The 27,820-nt window shown below is 35.6% G+C and overlaps 2 protein-coding genes across 4 annotated transcripts in view; one reads left to right on the forward strand and one right to left on the reverse strand.

Annotated features, from left to right (window-relative positions):
- Nucleotides 1-4,309: 4,309 nt before the first annotated feature.
- Frq2 (Frequenin 2) overlaps nt 4,310-27,820 on the forward strand; it is a 44,954-nt gene continuing 21,443 nt past the window's right edge. Inside the window, exons 1-3 of one of the 3 annotated variants that reach the window (XM_070282927.1) lie at nt 4,315-4,359; nt 4,431-4,743; nt 25,142-25,356. In XM_070282927.1, coding sequence (XP_070139028.1) covers nt 25,293-25,356 — 64 coding nt within the window. In that variant the 5' untranslated portion in view covers nt 4,315-4,359; nt 4,431-4,743; nt 25,142-25,292. Of the gene's footprint in view, nt 4,744-17,640; nt 17,761-25,141; nt 25,357-27,820 lie in introns of those variants that run through there. The other 2 variants (XM_070282926.1, XM_043213092.2) reach the window with 2 other exon arrangements.
- Nucleotides 5,896-7,106, reverse strand: Andorra (andorra). The gene is made up of 2 exons (XM_017243225.3): nt 6,917-7,106; nt 5,896-6,836 (listed from the first exon to the last, which is right to left on the reverse strand). The coding sequence occupies exon 2, from the start codon at nt 6,801-6,803 to the stop codon at nt 6,105-6,107; it is 699 nt and encodes a 232-aa protein (XP_017098714.2). The 5' UTR covers nt 6,804-6,836; nt 6,917-7,106; the 3' UTR covers nt 5,896-6,104.

Here is a 27,820-nt window from a genome sequence, read left to right on the forward strand (position 1 = left end):
ACTAGTAGGCCCTGATAGAGGCTGCAAAAAGAGTATAAAAGGCGACGTTCCTTCATTCCAAATCAGTAGTCAACGGATCTCCAAGCCGTTGACTTCTCGCTTTTTATTTTATTTTTGTTTCCTATTTTATTTTTTCAAAAGCTGATTTTATGATTTATTTTTATTATTTTTTATATACTCTTTTATATATTCTGAGAAGTTTAACGGTCTTGCACCTAACAGGGTCTTAATTGCAACCCTATGGGGAGAGGTTTCGGACTGTACCTTGACTGGTGTTTTGTAAATTTGTGGCTTCTTTTTTTTAAATTTTTTTTTAAAAATTTTGTTTTAACATCCCTTGGTTCCTCAATTATCTCCAACGAGTGCATTGCGTCTTCTTTTCTGATTTAGTTTTTATTTTTATTTTTTATTCAATACCTTGATCTCTCAACCGAACGTGCAAGAAGGACCGGGCTGGTCTCTTATATTCATTTAATTTTACATTTTTTATAAAACTATTATTTATTTATCAATAAAACCCTTGGCCATATTTGGTTTGACTTCGGTAGTGAAAAAGCTTCTTTGCAAATAATTTGAAAATTATTTATATTTGTTAATTTTCTTGTTTTATTTATTTTATTTTTTTTTTGTAATTGCGTCGAATAAAACTCTTTACCCCTGGGCTTCTTGAATCTTATTTTCTCATTTAATTTTTATTTTTATTTATTTTTCAATATTTTGAAGTTTTCAAACTGGTTGATTCCTGATATTTTTTATAATTTTTCTTTTTATTTTAATACCTGCAATCGAATGCTTACCAAGTATACCAAGGTTGGATATTCTAACCTAGTTTTTTTTATGATATTCGTTCTGTTTTCTTATTTTTATTATTTTTTTTTGCGATAAATATCCGCAAGTTTATGTCATAAAAGTTCGCTTTCTTTTTTTGCTTAAATTTTTTTAAAATTTAAAAATTTAAAAATTTAACATAAATATCATTAAATAATGATACACTTAAGTATCTACCTTAACTTTAAAAGTATAAAATGTCCCACTTTCCTTTTGAAATAGTTTACCCACAACCATTTAAAAATTCGCAAAAGCCCAAAAATTGCCAAAAATAGAACGCCCCCCCTAACCGCTCCCTAAACTGAACTTGAACCACTTGGCCAATTCTATTTGGGTCTGGTTTGGTGTGGGCTTCCCTGGCTTTAATTTTTCATAATTCCACTCGGCAAGTGTTGACATTTGATAATTTCCATTTTCCCTATTTCGTGGGCTTGTCGGCTGGTCGACGAATTTTTGATTACTTTTTGTGGTTTTCTGGTGTGCGTGTCGCGGCTCTGTTGGAAATTGGATATGAATTAGCAATGAATGTATCTCACAGATGCGAACTGAGGACACGGACACGGATACGGACATGGTTACGGTTACGGTTACGGATACGTAGAGTACATATCTACATAGTAGCGCAGTCAATGCTAGCAGAAGAATCGCTGACGTCGACTACTTGGTGTGTTTATCTAGGCAGTCCCAACAACTATTTATAATGAAAGGCTGCCAGATTAAAAACCGAAATAGATTCTGTATCTGCAGCTGCATCAGATCCCGAATAACCGTATCTGTTTTTCAAAGTATCTATACAATATTCGCTTTATTGCTAAATAAAAAAAAAAAAAAAACAAGTAGAAAAAAAAATATAAAGAGAAAATTTGAAAAATACAAAAAAAAATAAAAGAACACAATAAGCAAACAAACTGGCGAAAACAATGGCACGCAAGTGAGCAGCATTCGAATTAACAGTTTTACATTAAAGGGGGGAGTCTATGCAAATATTAAATTAAATAAAAAATTTTTCTGAGGGGTGTGTAGTTACGAATTTTTTCTTCCTCAAATTTTTGGTGAACATTTATGAGAAAATGTATAACTTTATTCATTTTAAAACTTAAATCTTATTTTTTTCCCCTTTTTAAACACAACATTTAAGACCAAGTACCGGATATCTTATAGTTGCTTGTTTTTGCGTCATTTTTCAAGAAATTTCTCATGAAAACAAACATTTTATTTTTAGTTTAAGGGTTTTAAAATCTATAACATATTTTTCAAGCTATGAGCCTCTTTTTTTTTTTAATAGGAAATACACATATTTAACTCCTAAAAACTACACCATAAACCCTTTTCGAAAAAATACCAACAATCTGATATTAATAAAAATAAAACTGAAAATAATCCTAAACCAAAATAATATATATTTTATATGTTTCTTATCAGACTCCCCCCTTGGAACACCTCCCCCCTGAAAACCGCTCCCCGCCCTAGCCCCTGACCTATCCAACTTGAATAAATAAACAGTAATTATAATTGGCTCGTTTCGGATTCGAATTCGATGCTTTTTTCGGCCAAACGGTCAAAATAGAAAAATAAGAAAAAAAAAAAAAAAGAGTGAGTCAGGTCGACGTTGCTGCCGACGTTGGCGTCGATGACGCAGTGGCTCCCTTCAAACAACCGAACCACCCAAATAGCCTCCCCCCCTTGTAGGTGCGCCACCCCATTAAAACCGCCTCCTATGTACGTAATTGCGAATTTATTCTTTGCGCGTTCGAAATTGCCAAACGCCGGAAACTTTGGAGAATTGCAATTGAAATGGGAAATACAAGAGGGGAGGGGAGTGGACCAGGCACCGGTACCGATACGTACCACTTGATTACCGATCCGTCAATCCGACAATGAGTACTTTAAGATGAGCACTCTCCGCTAATTGATTTTAAATTGGATCTAAGCAGGCGAAATCCAACAGATACAAAAATAGCCCAAAATGCCAACAAAGTATCTATCTATCTATAATAAAGATAGATACCACCCCTTTTAAAATATATAATGTAAATGTTTAGGCAATAATTAAAGATCACACAACATTAAGCTGATTAATTAGACATACATATGTATTTGTATGTATAGCTTTTCATAAATAGTGAGGAAAAATATTTATAGCAAAGATTTTTAGTTGCTTTTTTTTAATGCTTCCCAGAAAAGTAAAATATAATTCTACAAATTGTTTATAACTTTTGTTTACAATATTACAATTTAAAGGTGTGGCTGTTTTTTTCTGCAGAGTCAGGGAAATTTTTGTATTTTTAAATATGATTTTGGGAATTATTTGAAACAAAAAAGAGCATAGTTGAATGGAAAAATGAGACAAAGTAGAGCTTTGTTTTAAACATGTTTAAATATTTTAGAAAGAGGTTCAAAACATATGTGGGTTAAGAAACGTGTAAGTAGTATGCAAATATTCTTTTAAAATCATAGTTTGTAGTTTAAAAAGGCCATAAAGTTTGAAAAATCTATAAAAGCATTTTCAAAAGAAGTTAAAAAACATATTTTTTAAAGAAGAAAATTAATGTTCAATCTTTTTGTTGAATTTTTACTGGAGATCTTATTTTATTTAATGTTTTCCTGTTTTTGAATTAAACAGTTTTGAAGAGGTTTATGTAAGAAACAGGTTCAAAAAGCTTTAATTTTGAATTTTTTTCGAGTTTTTTAAAAACATATTAAAAATATATTTAAACATTTCCTTTTAAAAAACTGTCATTTTTTATATGAAAATATCATTTAAAAGGCAGCGTTGGAAGAAATCAAAGCCATAAGATAACATAAAATCTATACTAATATTAATGAAAACTTTAGAAACATATTTGAGTAATAATAAAAAAAGGGTTTTTTTTCGAAAGTATTTTCTAATAATATATATTTTATTTAAGTGATAGTCGAGTTCAAAGAAAGAGTAACAATTAGTTGGTTAGTTAATTGATCCACCCCAAAACTATTTTATTTTTCAATTTTTTTTTGTTTTAAATGTATTTAAAATATATGGCTAAAATGTCTAGAGATTTTCATTGTATCTTTGATCTCTCGACATCTGAGATACATTTTGTATCTGAATTTTGTATCCGTATCTGCTATTTATTGTTTATTTGCTTGCCGTTTACTTTCAATTGTTTTTTTTAATGCTCTTCCTCTTTTTTTTTTGTTATTTTTTTCGGCGGAATTTTTATTATTTACTATATTTAGAGGAAGACTAATAGATAGATAGATAGATAGATTGTAAGATGGATTGTGAGGCGCGAAGAGCCTCAAAGATAAATAATTAGTCAGCGCCGAACCGCGACAGGCGGCACCTGCAAGAAATGCAAAGTAAATTCTTCAATTGCTCAATTGTTGCTGTCGCTGTCGACGTCGACTGAGGCAGAGGCAGAGGCAGCGACAGAGGCAGAAGCAGCGACTGAGACCCAGGGAATTTGTTGGTTGTGTTTGGCATTCGATTGCCATTCGCACAAGTTGCATGTTCAACTTGCCACCAAGCGCGTCGCGTTCTTCAATTCGGTTTCTTATTTGTTTATTTTGATTTTCTTTCCTTTTTTTTTTTTGCGTTTTTCTTTAATTTTTTTCTCAAGTTTTTGTTGTTTTTTTTTGTGAATATTTTTAAAGCTATTTCCTCGCACTTTCTACCGCCACTACGTTTCGTTTTTTGAAGCCGCCAAGTCGAAAACTTTCCTCAACAGCCTCAGCATTGTATCTATGAGAGTGGCCTCTGAGTGTGCATGTGTGTATCTGTGTGCTAGTATCCGTGGCTGTTTGTGTTTGAATTACATTTATAATTACGTTTAATCTGTCGATTACGTGGAATCGACCGCCTTCCCCCAAAAACTACAACAACAAGAGCCAACAATAGTCAAGGATTTAAACCGCAAACGGAATGTGTGAAAGGTATGTGGTTGTGGGGGGGTGCCTATATATATTTCTCATATGTATATATGGCCTCTTGATATCCAATCAGTTTCTCATAATTAGGCAGATAGGCACGTCCAGGCCCTGGAGGGGTTTTTTGCCAAAAGTTTCATTTTATTTCCGAAAAGCCCTCTCATTATATCACTTGTTGTGGGAGCATGTCCCTTAGGGCTTTTTGGCATATGTTTGTGTAAACTTTATGTAAATATTTGAAAATCGGGAGATATAATAACTTACTAGGTCTTTGGGGGCTATAATACATATTTACAGGAAGTTTCATTAGTTCCTAACGATGTTTAAGGGTTCATTCTTAGAGTTATCTATAATTAGGTGGTTCTATACATATTAGGTTCAAATTTTACTTGCAAATACTTTAAAATGTATACTAAATAGTAGCTTAATAGGGGTTTGAGGTTATAATATACATGTACAAGAAGTTTCATTAGTTTCTAACAACATTAAAGAGGTATTATCTAGAGGTATCTATACTTCGGTGGTTCTATAGTGGTTCACTTTAAAGTTTTCTTCGAAATACTGAACAATTTATGTGAAATAGTTACTGTATAGGTCTTTTTAAAATATAATATAATACATATGGCTTAGAAGTTTCACTATCTCTCTAGTAAGCTATGGAATAGATCCATAGTTTCTATGATAATGTTATGGTACTAGCTACTACTCATAATCTATTCCTAATGACTAGGAACTACAACTTATTCTCACCTTCCATTATTATATCTATTATATTATATTATTATTTCTATATAACAATATAACAAAACATATCTTTATCTCATATTTTGTAAGTCTTTCTATTTAAATTTTTGAAAAAATAAGTAAAAATCTTAGGCTACTAGACTTGTAGAGTACAATAGATCTATTAACCCTCAAAAAAAAATATTTTTGAATTAAAAAAAAGGAAAAAAAAACTCAAAGATTCTTTATGAATTCATCTCAAAATATATTCATGACAAAACACTAACTTTTGGTTTAGAAATTCAGCTCCGAAAACCGAGACTTGAAGGTCAAAATTCCCATCTAAGCTAGCCTTTCTCCTAACTGTCAAAATATAGACCTTAAATCTTCAAAATTAAAAATAAATCCTAACATAAATTAATAAATAAATTAAAATAAAGACCAAAAACAACTTTATTGATAACTTTGGGGCTTGGGTGTACCATGCAAGTGTTGCAATTTAAACATCGTATTGGAAAGAGCTCCCCCCACAAAAAGCTCCTCCAACCGATGGGTCCCAGTGGGATGCCAGTGTTCTGTGTTATTAGTGTATGCCCCGGTTTTTGGTCTAATTCTCTGATAGCGACTGTGGTCTTTAGTATCCCTCACTTCATCTCCGCCATGCAAGCCCGACAGTAGCGTCGCGTATTTGTGAAATGTGGCGAATTGTTGTACATGTTGCGGCGATAGTTCGAGATTTTGAAGCTGCAGTGGCGAGCAGGCCTCTGGTTTTGGCCCTCTGGTACCCAGATCCGCTCCAGGTACACGATATAGCGAATCCAATTTTTTCCCGCCGTCTCCATAGCCGTGAAGAGGCACACAACCGAGGCCATCAGCCGGAAAACTTGGGGCCCGTTCGCAACCAACCAGTTGAACAGGCCGGGCACCAAACGCCAGTGCTCGCATGACTCCTCGATGTACAGGAACGTAAGCTGCTGGACGGCATCGAAGACCCCCATGACCGGCTGCCAGATGGTGCGATTGAACCACTCCAATAAATGGATGAGGATCAGGATCTCCAGCAAGATCAAAAAGAATCGTATCTTTTGGCGATAGCGAATGGCCCACATGTATCGGTACGGCAAGATGAAGCAAAGGAAGGCCGCACAAAAGAAGACATCGGCCCAGACCGGCTCGTAGGTGAACATGTCCAGGTCACTGGGTTGCTGCACCAAGGGCGGTGGCGGTGGTCCCACGCGAGCATGCCACTGAGTCCAGTGCACTATCAGACACACGAAGAAGACAATCCAGGACTCGTGTTCGTCCCGGGTGACTTCAACAAATCGAAACCTCCAATGATCCATAATTTATTTTCTTCTAATATTCTAATTCCAATTCTATTTTATTTTCAATATTATTTTAATTTTTTTTTTTGAATTTTATTTGAATTTTATTTGAATTTTATTTCTATTCTTACCTCTTATGTCTATTGTTCGAAAATCACGCGAAATTCCTGTCTATTTTCATTCCCTTAGTATTTTAAATTCAAATATATATGTCCCTTTTTGAAAAAATAATATTTCCTGCAATAATTTTACACAATTTCGATGATTTTTTTCGAAGCTGATCAGTGTGACCCGAACGAGTAGAAAAATGGAAATAGACTGAGGCAATGTTACACAGCCCAGGGCCATGACAATTTCAAAATTTGACATTTGGGGATCAAGGAATACTTGTTTTGGGAAACTAGAACCTCCAGTATACCGAATCCTTATTTTAATTTTAATATTTATTCTGTAATTTTATTTTAGTCTTTTCTAATTATAAGCACTTTATCAAGAAGTCCTGAGAGTCCTGAGAGCCTACTTAGTATTCTCTTTACTTCTTTTTTTTTTGTTTTTCTGCCAATTTAAACAGTTGGCTTCAACCGGAGAATCTGGCAAAGTGGAGGCCAAGTGGAGGTCCTCTTGGAGCTCTCTCTATCTCCCTCTTAGCTGTACTGCTGTCTCCTTCTCTGACTCATATACATGTGTAGCTATGCACCTTTGGAAGACATGTACAAACATTATAGCCACGAGGCCTAATGGCTGCGAAGACAGTGGTTTGGAAGCTAATGTTTTTGGGTTGAAATTTTAGGTTTTTGGGGGGTTTTAGGATTTTATTGTGTTTTTTGGGAGTTTCTTATGTATTTTAATATATTTTTATATATTTTTTAGTTCAAAATAAAAGAATATTGCATGATATAGTGTTTCTAATACTGTATCTTGTCTTAAATGAAGTACCTATACTATCGTATACCATCATACCATAACATCATATGAGCATACCTTCTTACTATCCTACCGTTATCCTACCATACCATCATACAATCATAACATCATATCATCATCCTATCATACTATTATACTGGTATACATCACACTTGCATACCAATATATCACCATACTTTCATCCCAAACCATCCTAAACAATCATGCTATCATTTTAGTACCATTATATAATTCATTCATTCTAGGCTACCATCATACTAGCATAGTATGTACTACTAGCTAGTGTACTACTACTAGTACTAGCATCATACTAGCATACTTTTGAATCATTATGCTATCATACCATCATATTAGCATACCATCATACTATCATACTGTCGTACCATCATACTGAATACTAACATACTATCATATATTTTGCATAGCTTTCATAATATACCATGCCATTTAATATTTCAATATTTAATATCATCATTCTAACATACCATCGTACTATCGTTCCATTTACTACGATACCATCATACAAACATACCATCTTTTATCATACTTTTATTATCATACTATTATATGATGCTATGATGCAATCTTACCTTCATTCCATCATGCTTTCTTACCATTATACTATCGAATCATCATAATTACATTCCATAGTCTTATTATACCATTATATTAGCTTACCGACATACTATGATACAATCATATCTTCATTCCAATATTCTGTCTTACCATCATTCTAACATACCATACATCCTACATACCATCATTCATACCATCATACATTCCATCATACTATCATACCATCATACTGTTATACAATTCAGCTATCCAGCTATTTTAGTAAAAATTAATACCTTAAATTACCGACAGAATCGAACCACTGTACTGTACACACGGTAGCTATAGCTCTCAGCCCCTTGCCCCCTTCAACTTTGTACCCCCCGCTCCACCCACTGCCCCAGCACTTCTCCCCCTGCCTGCCCCTTTCTCGCCCCCCTCGAAGTAAACAGCATTCGAGGGTAGTGTAAACAATCATTGACCTCGTTCATATTTCTTGGAGCGCTCCCTACCTCCCTCGCTCGCTCGCTCATTTGCCTTTGGCCCGAGTCCGAGTGCGAGTGGCAGTGCGAGTCCCAGACGTTGACTTGGCCTGGTCGCAATTAAAATTGTTGTTTAGCTAGTTGCCTACCACCACCCCCCTATACGACTATGAGGCCCCCACACCCCTTTTGGGGCCAAATCATTCCGACTGCCGGGCGGGCAGTTGGGAACCAATTAGCCGTCGAGAGAAAAGGCAAAAATCAGATTCAGTTGCGATTTCTGCAAAATGATGATGATGAGCATAAAAGCACAAAGCCAAGGAATCAGGATTCAGGATCCAAGGAATCAGAAGCCTCAGGAAGGGAAGCCTCCAGCAAAAAATGAGGAAAGAAAAAGGGCCACATCATGATACGGAGCTGACTTTCAAAAGACAGAAAAGTGAAACAATCAAGGGGGAGACTGTGATTTTCCAAGAAAACCGAACACCCGAATACGCTTTCTCAAGAAAATGTAAACTTTGTAAACAAAATTAAAAAAAGTATTTAAAATATTTGTGTATATGTGGGAGACCAGAATAGGATGTATCTAGCTTTATATTTCTTTTTATGGCCATTTTTATTACCAGCTATAGGTTGTATAGTATTTTTAGTATTTTTTTTCTAAAGAAATCTTCAACTTACGAGCAAGTTATTTTGAATACTTGAATGTAAACTTTAACAACAACTAATATGATATTATTTTCTGACTTTAGTTTAAGAATATTATATCTAATCTCTTGTCCCTAGCTTTACCTTTCAATCTAGTGACCCCATTTGGATATTATTTCCCCCAAAAAAAAGTATCAAGATTTGTGGCCAGGAATGGTGAAGCGTGAGGAAAGTTTAAGCGGCTTGTTTGCCGACTAACCATAGCCCCAGCCCATAGCCCATCATCCTGCCCATGACTCTGCCTGAAACTGGCCCAATATCGAGGCGGGCAATCAAGGATAACGCGCATTATCCCGAAGGCCCACATATGCGAGGCAATGGGAGGAGGGCTGTGTGGATTTGGAAATTGGTATTTTTTTTCTCCGTCGTATTCGGTATTTGTGTATTTCGGTATTTGGTTTGTGCGTCGCTGAGACGCCAACATAGCGCTGGTTTAGCATTTTTATGTCCCTCCTCCTCCTTCCCCGTCTGCTGCTGCTGCTGACTCGTTTTTGGCCTTAACGTGGCCTACAGAGACATTATGTAGTTGGCTTTATCGCAAACGATTTGCCAAACACAATATGACGTCGACCAGGACCCGAAAAACAGGACCAAAGTCTGGGCAAGACCGAAGACCCAGTACCCAGTACCCAGACCCGAAACAGGACCAAGTCAATGCCAATGACAATGTTGTGGACCACAAAACACACACACACATAGAGAGAGGGCATTAAGGCTTACACACATGGCCCAAAGGCGGTCAGGCGACAAAAGTGGAGGATATAGTTTTGAGGGAGGTATTATCAAGATTATTATAATCAAGATTATACATCATTATACATCTAAAATGGTACTAAAAAATATTTCTAAAAGTTTCTCAAAAATGTCTAACAAATATTAAAACAAATTACCTTGAAAAGCAAGTTTTTTTGATAAAAAGTATTATGATTTAAAGTTACTATGATGATATATTAGGTTATAATGATGGTATACAATGATATATGTATGATAATCCGATTATTTATTAATTTTATTTAATTTATTTGAATTTTAAGCTTGGGCTTCAATCCCTGGAATATGCAGTAGCTTTCCGAATAGAATATATATATGTATATATAATAGTAATATCTTTATAATGTTCTATAATATTAATATAGACTCTATATAATACTATATTAAACTACATTATAGTAAAATGTATTGCTTTTCACTTGTCCCCAGATTTCAGGACTCAAGTCCTTTAAAAGAAGCTTCCAAAAACTCCCCAAAAGAGGCTCTCAACCTTTCCCAGTTCCATGCCTATAAACTCCATCTTAAAAACCTCAAAAGTTAAGAAAATTAAAATATTAAGAGCTAATACTTTTTTTTTAAACTTTCCCTTTTAGATAATTAATTTTTAACGATCGATTTTTAACAACATAATTTTTAATGGCAAGGACTCTTTGTTATTTTTGTCGCCTGGCCGGGTCTTGGGGCCCTTTCTTAATATGTTTCTGCCGCACAGTAACCATTTTTTTGTTTAATACATATTTTTCTTGACTGTTTTTGTTGGCCTTTTGACTGGTTCTGTTGTTGTTGTTGTTGTTGTGGCCAATGGTGCGACATTTTGGGAGGCTTTTGTTTACTTCGACGCTGCTTTGGGGCTTTTGGTGAAATTTTAGGGTCCTTTCACCGTTTATATGGCGCATAAAATTAATAATAACAACAAATGGGAAATGGGAAGAGGGAAGAGGGCGGATGCGGATGAGTGTGGGCTGATGGTAGTGTATCCTTCTTGGTATATCCCAAGTCCTTTGGCTTAAACGAAAACTATGGTATTTAAATTTTTGGGGACTAAGAGACCGAAGGGAGTTGAGTTTTTAATGTTTTGACAGTTGAGGCTGAAATCTGTTGCAAGTTCCACTCGAATACTCGAATCCTTGCTCAAATATCAAGCATACGCCACGTTGCCATGTCTAGCTATCTCTTTCATTGTCTGTTTACCCATCTCTCTCTCTCTCTCTCTCTGTCTGATGCTGGCGCCGGCATTCGGTAAAGTGTCTGGATGCTGTCGCCCCTGGCATGGCATGGTATGGTATGGTGTGGTATGGTGTGGCATGGCGTGGCTATGGGGGGGTACACCCATTCACACGACACTTCAAGTCCTCCTCACCGCCTCCCTGCCACTTTCCTGTTCTTCCTGCCACTTGGGAAGTGCGTCTATTAATTTTCATATCGCCAGCATTTCCAATACCCATGCTCTCGCCTTCCTCCTCTTTCAGACTCTTATTTTATGGCTTATGAGGCATTTCCTTGTAACTGCTACTAGCTACCCCCCTTTTTCTAATTCTAATTAAATAATTATGCGCTTAATTATTTTTCGGATGACGGCGGCAGCTCAGCGACTGGCATCTTTAATTGTTTTTTAATTTCTATTTAAATGTGGCAGCAACATAGACATCTGTGGCAGCCACAAGGGGCGAGGACAAGTGCCTGGGAGGAGGAAGGGGCTGAGCAGCAGGCTATTAAGCTTTTCAGCGTCAGCTGGCTGGCATTCTCTTGGATTTTCCTTATTTTTCACACTCGCCGTGTGTGTGCATAATTTTGCATTCCATACTCTCTCCAGATTTATGCACTTTTCTTCTTCTACTTTTTCTATTTTCTATTCTTTTTTTTTTTCTATTTTTTCTTCTGCCTGGAAGCTCATGCCTCTTCACCTTCGGTTGCTTCTACTACTCGGTCTCTGTTTACTTTCCCAGCCAAGCCAGTTTTTATTGCCGTTGATTTGCATATTTCGTTTCTGCCACTTTTTGTGGCACACGCAGTCTCTAAAGACTTTAATTTGTGCAACTGATGCACTTAGGGCTGCCTCACAAATGGAATTCTTCAGTAAAAAAATTCCTGTATTTTTTTCTTTTTGGGGGATTAGATTTCAGTGTCTTAGGGATAGGTTTTTTTTTCCTTAGAGAGGGATATTATTCATTTAAAATTCCTGGCATATAGACGAATTTCCTTCATTTTCTATAGCATACTTTTAAGCTTTGTTTTCAAGTACTTGGAATTTCTAGGATCTACATATAATGTAACTCTCTTTTTAGGATCTATATGAAATAATTATTCGCTTAATGATTTAATTAATTTCCTTAAATTTCACATTTCTTAAGAATACATTTTTTTAAGGAAGGTATATTTTAACCGTTTTCTACAGCATACTTTTTGGCTTTGAACCAAGACTCCTTTAAGCTTTTAAAACTACTGCCATTTGTGGCAAGACCTTAATTTTCTTATTTCTTTTGACATTTTTTAGATTTGTGGAAAGGCATGTTCCTATTGTATGATACTCGGTACTTAAGGAATGTGTTTTAATTTTCTATAGCATACTTTTAGGATTCATCTTGAAGCATTTTTAGCCTATATGATTGACATACATTCTCTAAAATACAGATTTTTGTGATAAACTCTATGATTTCGCTCCAAAAATAGCTTAAATAAAAAGAAGAAATAGAGTATATAATACCCGGTACTTGAATTCATTTTATAGTCTCCAAGATTTAAATTATTTCTTGCATGATATTTCTACAAGCTTCAAAAAAAAACTTTTAAAAATTCCAAATTGTATAAAACTTTTCTTTAAAATATATAATAATACTTTTAAAGAGGAGTAAGGGATATAATACTTCCACTTTTAGTATTAATTTTACAACAAATTCTAATAATACCGTACCTCCTTTTAAAAAACCCCTAATACATTCCAAAAACTTTCCCAATAGCTAAAAAAATAGGCAATATTTTTTCAAGTATAGCGAAGTATAGCATTTTTGTCAGCTTTCGTGGCTTTCGTTGGGCTGGCCTTTTTTATTCCCGGCTCATTAGCTTATTTAACCAAAAACGGCCCAGCAGCCTCCTTGGCTTCTCAGCTCCTCCTTTGTCTATATAGCCTGCATAACTGCATAGCATAGCATATACATACATAGATACAAGCTATATGTCTTGGCCCGAGGGAGTCATTCTCTAACCGAAAATTGCATTTGCCCGGCTCTCGGTCTAATGCAAAACTTATTATCCGCTTGCGCTGACTAACGTGCCCAAAGCCCTACCCCCCTTTTGGCCTTTTTCTCACTTAACCCCCTAATGCCTGGTGTGCGCCCATTTTTCTTTATGCCGCCAGGCACTCGCCGAAAAACTCAACACACAAAATTTTGTCGGCTTGAGGTTTGGTTTTAACCCCCTCTTAACCCTCTGAGGCCTCTGAAAAAACAAAAAACAAACAAAACAAAAAAAAAAATAAACCCTAGCCATGTGCAGTTGGCGCACTAATTACGACAAGGTCGGTGCACTAATTAACAATGGCTTTGAGGCAGTTAAACGATATGCCGTTCTCCCGAGAGATATTACGAGAGAACCAGCAAAATATATACGCAACGTGGGGTGGGGGAGGAGTCAGAAGTAGAGTGGGGTACGCCTGGGAAAACTCCTACAAGTCTGGCCCACGCTGCGTATGATAAATATTTACCTTTTCCCAGGCCAAGAGTCTCCGATAAGCGAGTTAAAGTGATAGGATGGATGGATATACCCCCTAATATCAAAAGGGGATGATATGACTAACTTGTCTTCTACTACCTGGCTTCTATAAATATTATTTCTGAATTATCAACAATAGCTGATAAGGGTATGGAAAATCAAAAAAAACTAGGGTAGTCCAAAGATGAAAAGTCCAAAATGTTCAAAATTGTAGCATTATAGTTTAAAAAAAATGATAGTTTTAATTTTATATATTTAAAATGTTTGTATTTTATTTTTTTAAGATTTTTTGAGAGTATATTTCACATTATTTCAGATCAATTGGATTATACAGGAAGTATATACAGGAACTTCTATATTATACTACTATGAATATACTTCTATATAAAATGTATATCTATAAAAATATATATAAATGTATATAAGGAAATATTACATATGTATGTATGTATTCTACAAACCTTTCTTTAAATTAAATTGCTGAAATTAAATTAATACTTAAATTTTTACTAAAATTTCTCATGTTGAATATTATAACTCTTGTTTATTGGTTTTTATAGTTAGTATTATAGCACTAACTATATAAGCCTTTATTTAATTACTTATTACTTTTTTTTTTAGTATTTATTCTTATTTTAATCTTTATTCAGAGAGTTCAGAGGGTCAGAATCTTAACTCAGAGAGTAATAACCAATACAACATGTTAAAGTACCGTGATTACTTTAACTACATACTTATTCTTAAAAAATAAATCCAAAGTATATTAAAAAAATAACAAATATATTATTTACTATATGTTTAGGTATATTATGTCCTTTTTTAGGTATTTTAGGAATATTATTTCTTTATATTCTTCATCAATGTCTCTAATATGATTATATCACATATATAAGCTATGTATGTATATATCCCAAACATAACCCTATTTTCTTTATTTTCCTCCTAAAATGCACTTCCCAAGACCCATAATAATATCCTAAACTTCCTCCATATTTTCTGCTAAAGCCCAAGACCCCCCCTATGACTTTCCCACGCTGTTTATATCATAACGATTTCGTGGTTTATGGCGGGACGCTGGTCAGGTGCTCGTTTAGCGGCGGGGGGTCGGCCTGTGGGTAGGCGTGAAAACCCGTTGATTTAATGCGATTAGATTAGATGAGATTTCACTGGCTAGATGGTGTTTTTTTTTATAATTTATTTATGAATTTTTTTGTAGCTCTTTGGCTGTTGCCTGGCGCCAAAAACTTCGCAGCTGTGGCAACTGACAATAAAAAAAAAAAAAGAAAGAAAAGCTACGCCCGCAACGAAAGCTTTTTGACGCAACCGACCAAAAGCTTGGTGTGGTGAGTTGGGAAAGTCTTCCGACAAAGGGGTATAAGGGTATCGGTAGGTAGGTTTAGGTAGGGTAGGTAGGTAGGGTGTGTGGATAACGGACTACGTGTGGGAGTTAATGCTCGTAATGTCGAATTACTCGCGTTCCCTGGCCGCGTACCTTCTGCATTTTGTGTTTTTTTTTGTTTTGTAATTTTTTTTTTATAACCCAATGTTGGATATTTTTTAAGCTGCTGCCTTTTCTTGTCAGACTCCTTAACACCCATATGCCATTTGGCACATATTAATGCTCTAATATTACGCATACGGCACGTTGGCCCCATTTCTGTTTTTTTGGGTGGGGTTGGGGGTGGAGCCCTTTAGGACTTCCTGCACAGGTGCAGGTGGTGCTCGCAAATGAATACAAATGAAAATTGAAATTAATAAATTGCATTACATAATTAAAACTGAAAAGCAGGAAAGCTGAAAAAGCACCCAAAAGTGGGCTATTAAGTGGGCCAAGAGAGTGGCCGTAATTGAATCAAAACAGGTCCTAATTAAATGCGTTGACCAGGCACTTGGCCAAAATAAAAAAAAATACTGTCAAGAGAATATTTTATAGAAATTATAAAAATAAAAAACAGGCTGGCAAGTACTATTTGCATAGTGGTCCTCGTGGAGGAGCTCTCGAGTGGTAATCCAATGCAACCATGCCATTTCATGATCAGATTTGTCCTGTCGCTCAGCTGCCCGAGGACATTTGCCAATTTGACAACAATCTCATTTGAGATCTCTACAGCCAAAAGTCCTGTCAGGAGGCTTGCGACTAGGGATGACACAGTAGGAATATCGATAGGCTTATATCGTAAGGGGTTTTATGATATAAAAGTTGGTTTTTGTCCTATTTAACAACTATTTTGTTTAATTTTACTGATTTATGTTATTATTTTTAGTAATAGTCACACAAAATATATCGATTATAAATCGATAATTTTTTAAACTGTTTTTTACTCAAGTAGAAAAACGTTTTAAGATTCAGCCTCAGCAAGAATTACGAATTATCATACTTAAGACACTTTAAGATTATTTTAACTTTTAAAATAAGAAGCTTAATCTCTAAAGCTGTCTCGAAGGACCAACAATAAATGATTATTTTAAAGATATCAATCTTCCAAATTGAAGTAAGGAAAGCTTTTAAGACTTAGTTTATTAATTAATTATAAGTTATCATACTTAAGACCATTTAAGATTATTTAATTATAAATAATTTTATTCATATGAAGCCTAACCCTAAAAACTGTCTCGAAGGACCAACAATAAATTAAAATTTCAAGCTATTACTCTTCTAAAAATTTCAAGCTATCAGAAAAGGCTTAAGGAGTTAACTTCAAAAATAAATATCAGGTAACATATTTAACAGCACTTAAAATTACTGAAACTTTAAAAATATAAAGCTTAAGCCATAAAGTTGTCTCGAATGACCAAAAATACATCAAAATTTAAAGCTAATACTAAAATATTTATAAAATATAAAAAAAAATTAAACATAAACCCTATTTAGAAGTCATCATCCACAGACCCTTTTAACAAAAACTAATCATTTTAATACTTCCCTTTCATTAATCCTCCCAAGACGATGATTTCTTCGATATTTTCTCGATAGGCTACATCTCCTTGGCCTTAAATAGATGCCCCTGCGGCAACCAAAAAAAGAAGAGAAAAGAAAAACAAGTAGAGGCGGTAGAGGCTGTGTGCGGCTGCCACTTGATGCCATTAAAATAAGCCACGAATTTATTTATTTATTTAAACTACTCGAGCGATATCTGTGTTGGCTTAGCTGCTTTTCTGCTGCTGCCACCAGAACCAGAATCTCTCTTTCACAAAAAAAAAAAATAATATATATATATATATATATACATATATATGTATATTCCTTATGCCCTCGGGGTGGCTTCCGGCTGCTGCGATGATGATTGCGTTCTGCAGAGAAAGCTCTCCGGTAATGTTGGAGGAGCCCATCGATGGCAGGCAGGCAGGAGGATGTAAGGATGTCCGGCAATGGGGGGGGGACGGGAATAAGGCACGAGGACTCACATCGTTAAACTTCGTTCTCGGCTCTCGTATCAGCAAGGACATTCGACCTACTGTTGATTGTCGGAGGGAGCACCGCTCCGAACCGAAGCTTTTCAGTTGATTTTCAGACCGTGCCAGGATAAGAACGGAACGGAACCCGAGAACCGAGAGACGTCCCGGGTTAGACCCCCGGAGTAACCGAAATTCCGCGAAAAACCCGAAACCCGATAGTCGAAAGTCGAAAGTCCGTTTAGTCCACCTATACCGAGTACCGCCCACTCAAATAGCCAGAGAAGTCGTTGCATCCTCCGCTTCTCTTTTACTCACTCTTCAAAATTCTTCAAATTTTTTTTTATTGTTTATCACTGTTTATGCTAAAAAGTAGCATTAAAAATACAAAATTACAATAATCCCACCGATAACAAAACGACAAGTTTTGGAAAGTAAGCATTAACTGAAAACCATAAAAACATCACATTTGTATATATAAGATTATATTTAAGATCTCCAAGCCAAGGTTTGTTGGCTTGACTTTGGTGTTTGGTTTGCATTTTGGGGTCTGAAAAGGGTTTAAGCCGCTGAAATATTGTTCAGCCAAGTGCAAAGCTTTTGGCAGTTGATGTTCCGTCAAAGAGCTCCTTTATTGATAAAGCCACACAAACACAAACACACACAGAAAAAGAACAGGACACCCACACCCACAGACATAGACACAAACACAACAGAACCCACATACACACGTAAAAGGACACTAAGAACGAAAGAGTCAAGTCTGACAACTTAACGACTTACTTAGCCAAAAGAGCAAAAAAAAAAAAAAAATACAATTATATATATACTCTGTATATACAAAGCATGAGTGTAAAGGACATGGAAAAACATGTCCCCCAGCCCCAAAAAAGTGTTGAATAGAAGAAGGGTGTTACCAGGGGTTAGCAGGACCAGTACCCTAATAGACTCTGCCCAGGCAGCCCATCAAAGGGTAACCGAGAGCCCCATCCACAAATGGCCTCCACTCCATCCTCCTCTGCCCCCCAACTCCCCAGCTAAACGAAAACACATTCTCGCACCCACCTCGTCGTCCTCGAGTAATAAAATATTCAATTTTTTCTTCTATTTTTTGGTTGGCAGCCTATATTCTCTACAATTAAGACTGGAATTAGTTAGTTACTAAATTATAATTAATAGGACAGCTGGGCTGGGAGGTTGTAAGAGCAATTGTTGGGGTGATAAGTGTCCTAAATGGTCTTTGGTGTTTCATTCATCGTATAAAAGGCCCAAAATATAGAACTATCGTAAAATATGCAATATATTTAAATTTTATTTTGAAAATTTTGAAAATTTGTCCCTAATCTTCAATCTCAAAGAAAAGTAATTTTCAAAAATTATTTTCCTTGAAAATTTCTTTCTCGAAGAGTAACTTTTATACGATTGTTTTCTTTTTTATAGAGTTTATACGATAGTTTCTATATGGTATGTATTTTTTATTCGATAGTTTTTGTTAGATATATTTTTTCATTATTTTAATTTATTTTTTATCTTAAGAATTTAAGAACAATAGTTTCTTGAACTTGAAATTAAGATGGTGTCTTATGGTATCTCAATTTTGACAGCATAACTTTAGAAAGAAAGAGTTTATTAGAAAGAGTATATCCTTGATATCCTAGATCCTTCCAAATAATATTCTGCTTTCGCTGTCAAAAAAGGAAAGGATGTCTCCTTTTCGGCCGCTGTTGCGCTTCAACGCCGCTGCCGTCGACGTCATCTAGCGCTTCCCCCGCTTTCTCCCACCACTTTCTCTCCCACTTTCTCTCCCGCTTTCTCCTACTTGGGCACCCCGTTCGCGTGGCTTACAAAATTGAATGAAAATAATCAAATCAAAATGAAAGAGGTTATGTAAATTTCACCCCACGTGTGTGAGTTCTGCCTTTGTGTACTGCCGTGTCCTTTGTATATCCTTTTCTACTCCCCGCCCTTCAAAAGTAACTTTTATTACTAATTTCTAGCTTGGCTTTTACCCGCTTTCTCTTGCTTTCTCTCACCTACCTGGTATTTGCATAATTCGCACCGGGTCAGGTTAATAGCCAGACACATGAGATACCCGAGAAAAACTTTCGAGGGCTTATCTCGTGTAAATAAAGCCGAGAGCTAGATTAGAGCTACCCCCTAGAACAGGTAACTAAGGATAAGGTTTGCCAAGGACATAACCAGCTAGGCTCCTGCTTCAGGGCTTTCAAAATAGAGATAGAGTTTGGAGAGCGTTTGGAGGTGGAATCATCCAATCAACGAAATCTAGCGACATTTTCTAATCTCATTGGCAAGTAAAGTTGGAAAAGTTTTCAGAAATAAACTAGACACTGAAAAAAATTATATATTCATTTGGGAGGTATAAATTGGGGTTATAATAGGTCTTATTTTGGAGAGAGATGATTGTTTTGAGAAGTTTTTATTGAAAAGAATATTTAATAAAGTTTATTTTGGTGAAAATTATAAAAATATAGTCCTCTTTGTTTCAAAATATTGAAATATATAAAGCTCACTTACCATTAAGGTTATAAAAGTTGTCTTCGATGTAGTTCTGTTCATAATTCTTCGTAGTTCTTCATACTTTTCCAATAAAATCTTTAAAAGAAAAAATAATTATAAGAAAAGAAAAGAAAATAGTTAAAGAAAGTAGACTCCTAGACCCATTTAAGACTTAGTTTTCTTTAAAAATATATACATTTCTTATAAAATTTCTCTCACTTTATAAACAACAGACTGGCTTGATTTAGAAAAACTTTTTCTTGGCCAAATGCCCAAAAATACTGTGAAGGCAAGGACCTTATAGCCACCATCTCTGCCAGTCTAGATGGTGTGAATAATTGTTTGCTTAAAAATTCCATTAAAAACGACGAAATAAAGTAAGAAGACGTGCCAGAGCCTCCAAATAAAGTTAAGGCGAGTATCCCTGGCATCACTTAATTTATTTGAAAATTATGATTTTCCAGTCTGGAAGCTAAACTTTTTGAAGTTTTGGAGAAAATTGAGTATTCTCTAGAGAGCTACCCCCCCCCCCCCCCCCCCCCCCCCCCTCGAGAGCCTTTAATTAATGACCGAAACCGAAAATTTACTTTGCTTGTCAGAACTTTGGCTAGAGGCTAGTCCTATTCTGAAGCTCATTCATTGAAGGCTATTGGCTAATTTACTTAGCCAGAAGTTTGATCGAGTTTTGGACCAATCCCCCTTCACCCCTCTAGTATTTGAAGCAATTAAAGCCAAACCAGTTAGAAAGTTGTTGGCTTTTTGTTGGAAAAACAAATTAGGATTAGTCCCCCCTACTCCACCTCCTACTGTCTTGTTTACAAGTCGTTTGGCAATTATTCAATTCAATGGCAAACACCCACCTTGGTCATTTTATATAATACGGTCGCCCCCCCTAAGAACCTAACTGGGGGAAAATGCATTTAGAACTTGTCCGGAAATCGCGTAATGTTTTCAGGTGAAGGGAGTTGGGTCCTAGGTTGGTATCAGAAATCACACTGCCATGACAAGGCGCCTTAAAGTATGCTCAATTTTCTTTCCTTTCAATTTCCGACTCTGACAGACGCAGAACTAAAAACTGAGAACCCAAGAACTTGGGTATCTGGTAACTGGTAACAGGACGGAGGACGAAGGACTAAGGACAAGACAGCTGGCACAAACAACTTCCCGAATAGGGAGGTCAAAGGTCAGGGCAGGAGAATGGGGGAGAAGCCAGTCAAAGGACTCAAATGTAGACTCCTTCGTTAGCTCCTGGTGGTTCGGGGTCTAAAATATATTCATTTTAAGATCAATAATTATTTTTACAAGCGTTTCAAAGTTTAAAACTTAAATATAAACCAAAAAATTACCAAATTTCTCACAAAAACATATCTTAATTAAAGATATTTTAATAAAACTTTTAAGAAAGCTAGTAATCTTTAATTTTTTTAACCACAAAACTAGTAAATTTTTTTGTAGTATTTCTTGCTTAAAACTCACTTTCTTTGTCCCACTGTGTTGCATCACACCCAGTTTCCCCGGCTAGCTTGGGCCAGCAGCAACATTTGCCCTTTTGTCAACTGAAATAGCCAGCCATTTGTGTCTCTTATTTTTTATTTGCTGCAACTTGCTGCTAGAATGTCTCCCGGAATGATCCTAAAGAGTTGTCTGTCTTGTCTGTCCCCCAAAGGAATCATTCAGAAATGCACAGCACAAGCTCTTTCTCTTCTCGCCCGATTAATTATTCATTTGTTTTATTATTTGCTAATTAATTTGGTTCGTTTGGAGAGCCTTTCCGGTTGTCATAAATATTTTTGATGCGCTCGTTTTAATGGCCTTCTAATAAATAATGCGCCTTTCTTTCCTCACAATTAATGAGGAACTTGTTTTTAGGAGGAAAAGAGTGCTATTATGAGTATTTTTGCGTAATTGGGTATTATACATTTATTTTGGGTAATATAGTCATTAAAAATAGGTTGAATATTCTGTTATTATATTATTATTCTTTCGTCACCTTCTTAAACCTGCCTTCTATGGTGGATATGGATATTTCGTGTTTAATATTATACCTCCCTGTATTCGTTTTTATTTAATAGCTAGATTCTTATTTATTTATGATTTAAGTATGATTTTGTTAAATATATTTTGAAATTGAAATAGTTTTGAAATTGTTTATAAATTAATATCTTCAAATATTGAAAAAACCATAAATATTTAATAGAAATGTATTTAAATGTTGATATTTCTTTGGAAATATTTTGATATGATTTTTTTACTAATTAAATAGTATATTAGTAGTATATTTAGTACTATACTGTACTATTTAAGTGTTGAATATTCATACAGTAGTATATTATAAAAGTATTTAGTAACTAGTAGTATAAAATAGTATTTCTTAGTATTGAGTACTTTTATTAGTATTAATAGTTTAATATTAGTATTAGTGTTTAATATTCATAGTACTAGTACATTATACAAGTATTTTATTTTTAATTATTTACTAATTGAATAAGAAGTATAAATATTATTTTTTTATTTCTAAGTACTTTTAATAGTGGTAATTTGAGATATTTTCTTAAATCAAGTCTTTTTAGTAGCATAATATTTTAGTATTTCGTATTCATAGTAGTTATCTTATATAGTACTATAGGAAAGTAATATTAAATAATATTTATATTTCAGTATTTTTTAGTATTTTCTTATAGAAACCTCCAAAACTTCCTCAAGAGTCCTTTTTAAGAAGAAATATTAATTTTTAAAATCCAATTCCTTGCGATAGCTCCACAAATCGTCTCACCCTTTCCCCACGCCAGTCTCCGTCCCCCCGATTTCTCTCAGTGTCAGCAGTTAACTTTGGACACATCCGTCGAGAATTGTCCTCTCGCGTCCTCGCTGTCCACACGTTGACTGAAACAGGAGCTGACTCCATGGAGAGGTAGTGGGAGTCCTTGGGAGGTTAGGAGGTGTACTGTGTGTGGTGGTACGAGTGTCGGGGCCGTTGGTGTCGGGGATTGGGAATTCCATCAAAAGTTGCCTCTACTCTCGCCGGGCTTGCCACTGTCTTTTGGTCCGCTACGAGTTTCCTCCTCCTATCCACCAGGGCCATCAAAATTTGTCCGCAACTCGTAAAAGCGGCGAAATGCGAAATGAAATATGAAAATAACAGTCGCGGTGGCTCGCAGGACCAAAAGGACATGCAAAGAGAGAGAGAGGGACAGAAACAGAGCTCCTTTACGTTTACGATTGCGTTATGCAAGTTTCAGTCTAATTTGTCATGATTTCTTCGAGGATTCTGTTGCCTAATTACGGTCTCTTTATGGTCTCTTTATTTTTTTTGTGCTCTGGTCTCATAAATTATTATAACGGCACACACGTGAGGAGGGGGCAGCTCCTCCCCACTCTATTGCCAATTCAAAGTCAATTAAAGTCTCACGCAATTTGCTTGTCAAGTGGCAACAAGAAATTAAAAACTTTTCTCTAGTTTCTGCCCCCTCGAGCCGGGAGGGTGCCACGGGGGCCAGCAGCTTATTGGAGTGGAATCTGTGGGGAGTGCTAGCTTGGCTGGGAAATTATTAAAATTTTAATTACGCAACTCTATGGTGGAAAGTTGCAGACATCGTTCTGTCGTCGTTGTCGTTTTTAAGACAAAAACAGCAAAAGGTAAAGCCAAGCAGGAGGTCCCTAGTTTCGAAGTTGAAATTGAAATTTCTTGAACAAATTTAGAGATACTCTATAGATATGGAAGTCCAATATACTTTCTTTCTTTCTACTAAATATATAAATTATTTAATATAAATTACCATCTTATAGACTCTATAATACCCGATACTCTAAGTTACTTGCTAATTTTAGCTTAAAATATCAAAGAAAAATCATAATAATGATTAAAAATAATGGAAATGATCTATCTAGAAATGATCTAGCATTACAATGTAAAATATAGATCTATAATTCTATATTTTACATTGTAATGCTCTATAGGAGCTCTATAAAAATCTTAAAAAGGTTATCCTACCTTATAATATTAGATTCTTTAAAATTCTAGCTGATTTTTATACAAAAACAGTAAGAGATTCTCTATAAAAGTTATGAACACTCTATAGAACTTAAAGAACTATCTCCAGGTATCTAACTCTATCTAATTTTAAACGAAAATCTGAAAAACGATTAAGTCTTCGTCTTTCGTTTAATATTGGTTTCTATAATACTATCTACTACTTTACTATATTTACTTTACTACTTTAAGAACCCTATCTTTTGAAATATTACCATATACATACGTAGTTAATTATTTTCTTCAAAAGGATATTCCAACTTATATTTTTCATGGAAAATTTTCTCTAATGAATCTAGATTCTAAATTTCTCTAATACTCTAATACTATGAAACAATCGCTATAGGAACTCTACCTCTTAAAATATTTAAAAATCTTTAAAAAAGGATATCCCATCTAATAGACGGGGGATACTCCATCTTATGGAATACTCTGTACCTTATGTATCTATAATATTATCTACTACTCTATAAGTCCTAAGCCCTATCTCATGAACTATTTATAATATTTGAGAACATATTTCATACTAAGATCCTAAAAAGGATATTTAATCTCATAATACCCAGTACCTTAAGTTTCTAGCTAGTTCTGGTTCTATCTAGTTCTACCTAGTTTTAGTTCTGGAACTACCTCTCCAAAAACTCTATTTCGATAAAAACTTTCAAACTAAAATCTTAAAAAAGGATAACCCCTCTTGTAGACCATACAACACCCAGTACAGAGTACTGATACCTCAGATTTCTTGTTAGAAACGCTTTAAGCCGAAATGGCCCTTTGTGTGGGAGGCGGCAAAAGTTTTCGGTTTAGTCGAGTTGAGTGACGCACTGTGATGGATGTGGAAGTGGCTCGCCTGGGGGCAGGACTCTGCTGCAGGACCCGAAGGACAATTTGCCACCCTCATTGTGCTGCGGCTGCTGTTGTCGTTGCGGTTGTTCTTTGCCTTGTTTTCGGCGATGTTACGGATGATAGGTAGAGGGGAGGAGGGAGTGGTTGGGAGGAGGGTGAGGCAAGCTGGAGGATGCTGGTGGTGACGTGCTTAAATATCAAAGTATCACCCACACCCACACCCACACCCACACGGCTCCCACTTTTCTGGGTATTTTGGCCATGGCAGGTGCCGTTTTGTGTCCCTCATTCGTCCTCGTCCTCGTCCACGTTCACGTCCATGTCCTCGTCCTTTCCCGTGTGCATAGTGTATTTTTGGTGGTTAGAACAGGCCGATACGATGACTATCTTTAATCTGTCCCCCCTGGTACTTGTACTTGCAGATCGAATTGAGGCCCAAAACCGGATAAGACACGTTCCCCCAATTACCTGCCACCCAGTGACCGTATAAGCCACTTGGCCAGATCGAAGGACCTAACCCAGACCCAGACCCATCTACAAAGCCCGAAAACACGTCCAAGAGAAACTAAAGCCATGGGCAAGAAGAACTCCAAATTGAAGCAGGACACCATCGATCGCCTGACAACAGACACATATTGTAAGTTTTTTTTAAATTTAATATAATAATAATTTTAATGAAGGTTGATACGGTAAAAATAGTTGTTAAATAAATAATTAAATATTTATTTTTTATTATCTAAAATAATATTTTATTAAATAAAAAAAAATTAAATCTTCAAGAAATACGCATAAACATTCTTAAATCGTGTACTTGCATCGTGTAAACCCACCCACAAGAATAGCAATGGCCGAAGCAGGGAATGGGGAAGGGAAACAATAAGAAAACACGAAACTTACATTCTCACTGTCGACTGTACCTCCAGCGAAGCCTATGCCGTTAGTTTTTTGGCTGCACCGAGGCTCCGTCGACGTCATAGGATGTCTCTCTCACACTCTCACGCGAAAATAGGGAGCACTCCCGACGGAGCACCCCCGATGCTAATAACTATATTTCTTAATTTAAAGTAAAATTCGAAATTTAAATTATTTTTTTAATGTTAAATATAGTTTTCTTCTCTGCCCAGATCCATTTAAGCCACAAAAAACTAGTCCAAAACGCGATTTTAATTTAATTTCCCGAAAAAACACTTGTTATCCCGACAATTAACATTTTCAATTAATTTCGCACTTTAATTACTTAGTTTTCGATTAAAAAACAACGATTTTAAGGAACATTTTATGGAAGCGTCTTGGATCTTGGGCGGAGATTTGGGAATAAAGGAGACGAGAGAGCGAACGCCATGGGACGCCAAAATGGAAGGAGGTGGGAAAAGGATCTTGCAAAGTGAGAGAGCGGGAAAAAGAGAGCAAGCCAGGTGAGGAGCTGATGAGAGAGTGGGTGGCGTGGAGCGAAAGAGAACCCGTAGAACAGAGAGTAAGAGGAGGCGTAGATGAGCAGGTGTATAGGGGGAGTGGGGAAGAAGTTGGGAGAGCTCAGTTACCAATGGCTACTCTCCCCAAAAGAAAAATGTAGGTTTTTCGCGACTGTACTTTGAGTACAGTTTTATCCTTACACTGAGAATTAAAATTATTAAACCAGAAATTATAAAACTGAAAAATAAATAAATACCAAAAGTAAATTTATAATAATTATCAAATTTTAAAATTAAAATATTTATTATATTAAAAAGTTATAAATATCTTTTAGCAATAATTTTTTCAAGTGCCTTTACTTAATCCTGAATTAAAGGGTAAATAATGCCGATAAACCAGACCATCTTTACTCAATTTTTTACCATTTCCTCCTCCCCCCCAAGTCCCGTCCTTTATAAATCACTGGATGGTCCGGTGGCTGCATTTGCATCCTTGAACTATCCTTTTGGATTCTCGGTCTGAAAGCCTTTTTGGCAAACCAAACGCAACGTGAGCTCAATCATATATCAGCGAGAAAGTTTTCTCTTGGAATTCCCTTTGAACTGGTTATTCATTATATTTGTTTGGGTATATTCGAGAGAAAAAATACCCTTTTTGGAAATGAATTATTTTTTTTGAAGAATTTTCTTTTCTCTTGTAAATGTCAGAAAAACTAGTTATTTTACAAAAAAAAAGTTGTTACAAAATAAATACTCAAGGAATATAAGTATCTTTAAATAATTTATGTGGCTCTGGGCTATAAAATATATGCATTTATTGTATTTCCCTCCAACTTCTAATACCAGCAAGCCAATTAAGGGGAGGGTAAGGCGTGTAAAGGCCAAAACATGAATCTCTTTATGGCATTTATGACTTTCTGGTTTTGTCAGCTCAATTAAATTTGAATTAAATTTTGAAAACAGAAATGCCACAAAAGAAAACATATTTGCGAATTGAATTATTGGCTTTTAGATCGTTTCTGCCTTTGAAAGGGTATTTTCTCTGCTTTCTATCCCTCCTCTCCCCTCAAGGCTTTTCCGGCTGTTCCATTTAATTTTTTATGTAATTTCTACTTGGACCTCTAGAGTGCAGCCATGAACAAGGTTCGTTTTTTTTCTTATAGTTGCACATGCCATAAAGCCCTCAGGGGACAACAAACGTGTATGCCTGAGTGTGTGTACCCCCTTTTTTAGCCTGCCTGCCTTGCATGGCCTGTCATGGTCTGGCTTTTTCCTGCTTCTTGACTTCGATTGCAGTTTAAGCGCCTCGGCTATTGGAGCTTTAAAAGTGTTCTTTTATTGTTTATTGCCTCGAGTGCGCCCATAAGTAGGCAATACTTTTCCAGCCCCCGATACATATCTACATATATACGTTTTTAATGTTTATACGTATACTTTTTCGAGTTTTTTTATAGACACATACACACACACATTATTGGGTAAAAAGTTTTCTTGTTGCGAGACGATTTATGTTCTTTCGATATATATATATATTTTTTTTTGGAAAATCTACTCTATGTGACGGCTCTATTAGGTCACTGATTTAACGGTGGCTCTATTTATTAACCAATATTTTAATTTCCACTGCACTCTTAGCCTCTCATAAATAGTTTAACTTAATTTCATCAAAATAAACAGCCTAATAAGATG

Source organism: Drosophila bipectinata, chromosome XR, assembly GCF_030179905.1.
Source record: "Drosophila bipectinata strain 14024-0381.07 chromosome XR, DbipHiC1v2, whole genome shotgun sequence".
Classification (NCBI taxonomy): domain Eukaryota; kingdom Metazoa; phylum Arthropoda; class Insecta; order Diptera; family Drosophilidae; genus Drosophila; species Drosophila bipectinata.

Excerpts from the sequence above, each read along its gene's own strand:
- Andorra (XM_017243225.3), bottom strand. The coding sequence starts at position 6,803 with ATGGATCATTGGAGGTTTCGATTTGTTGAAGTCACCCGGGACGAACAC.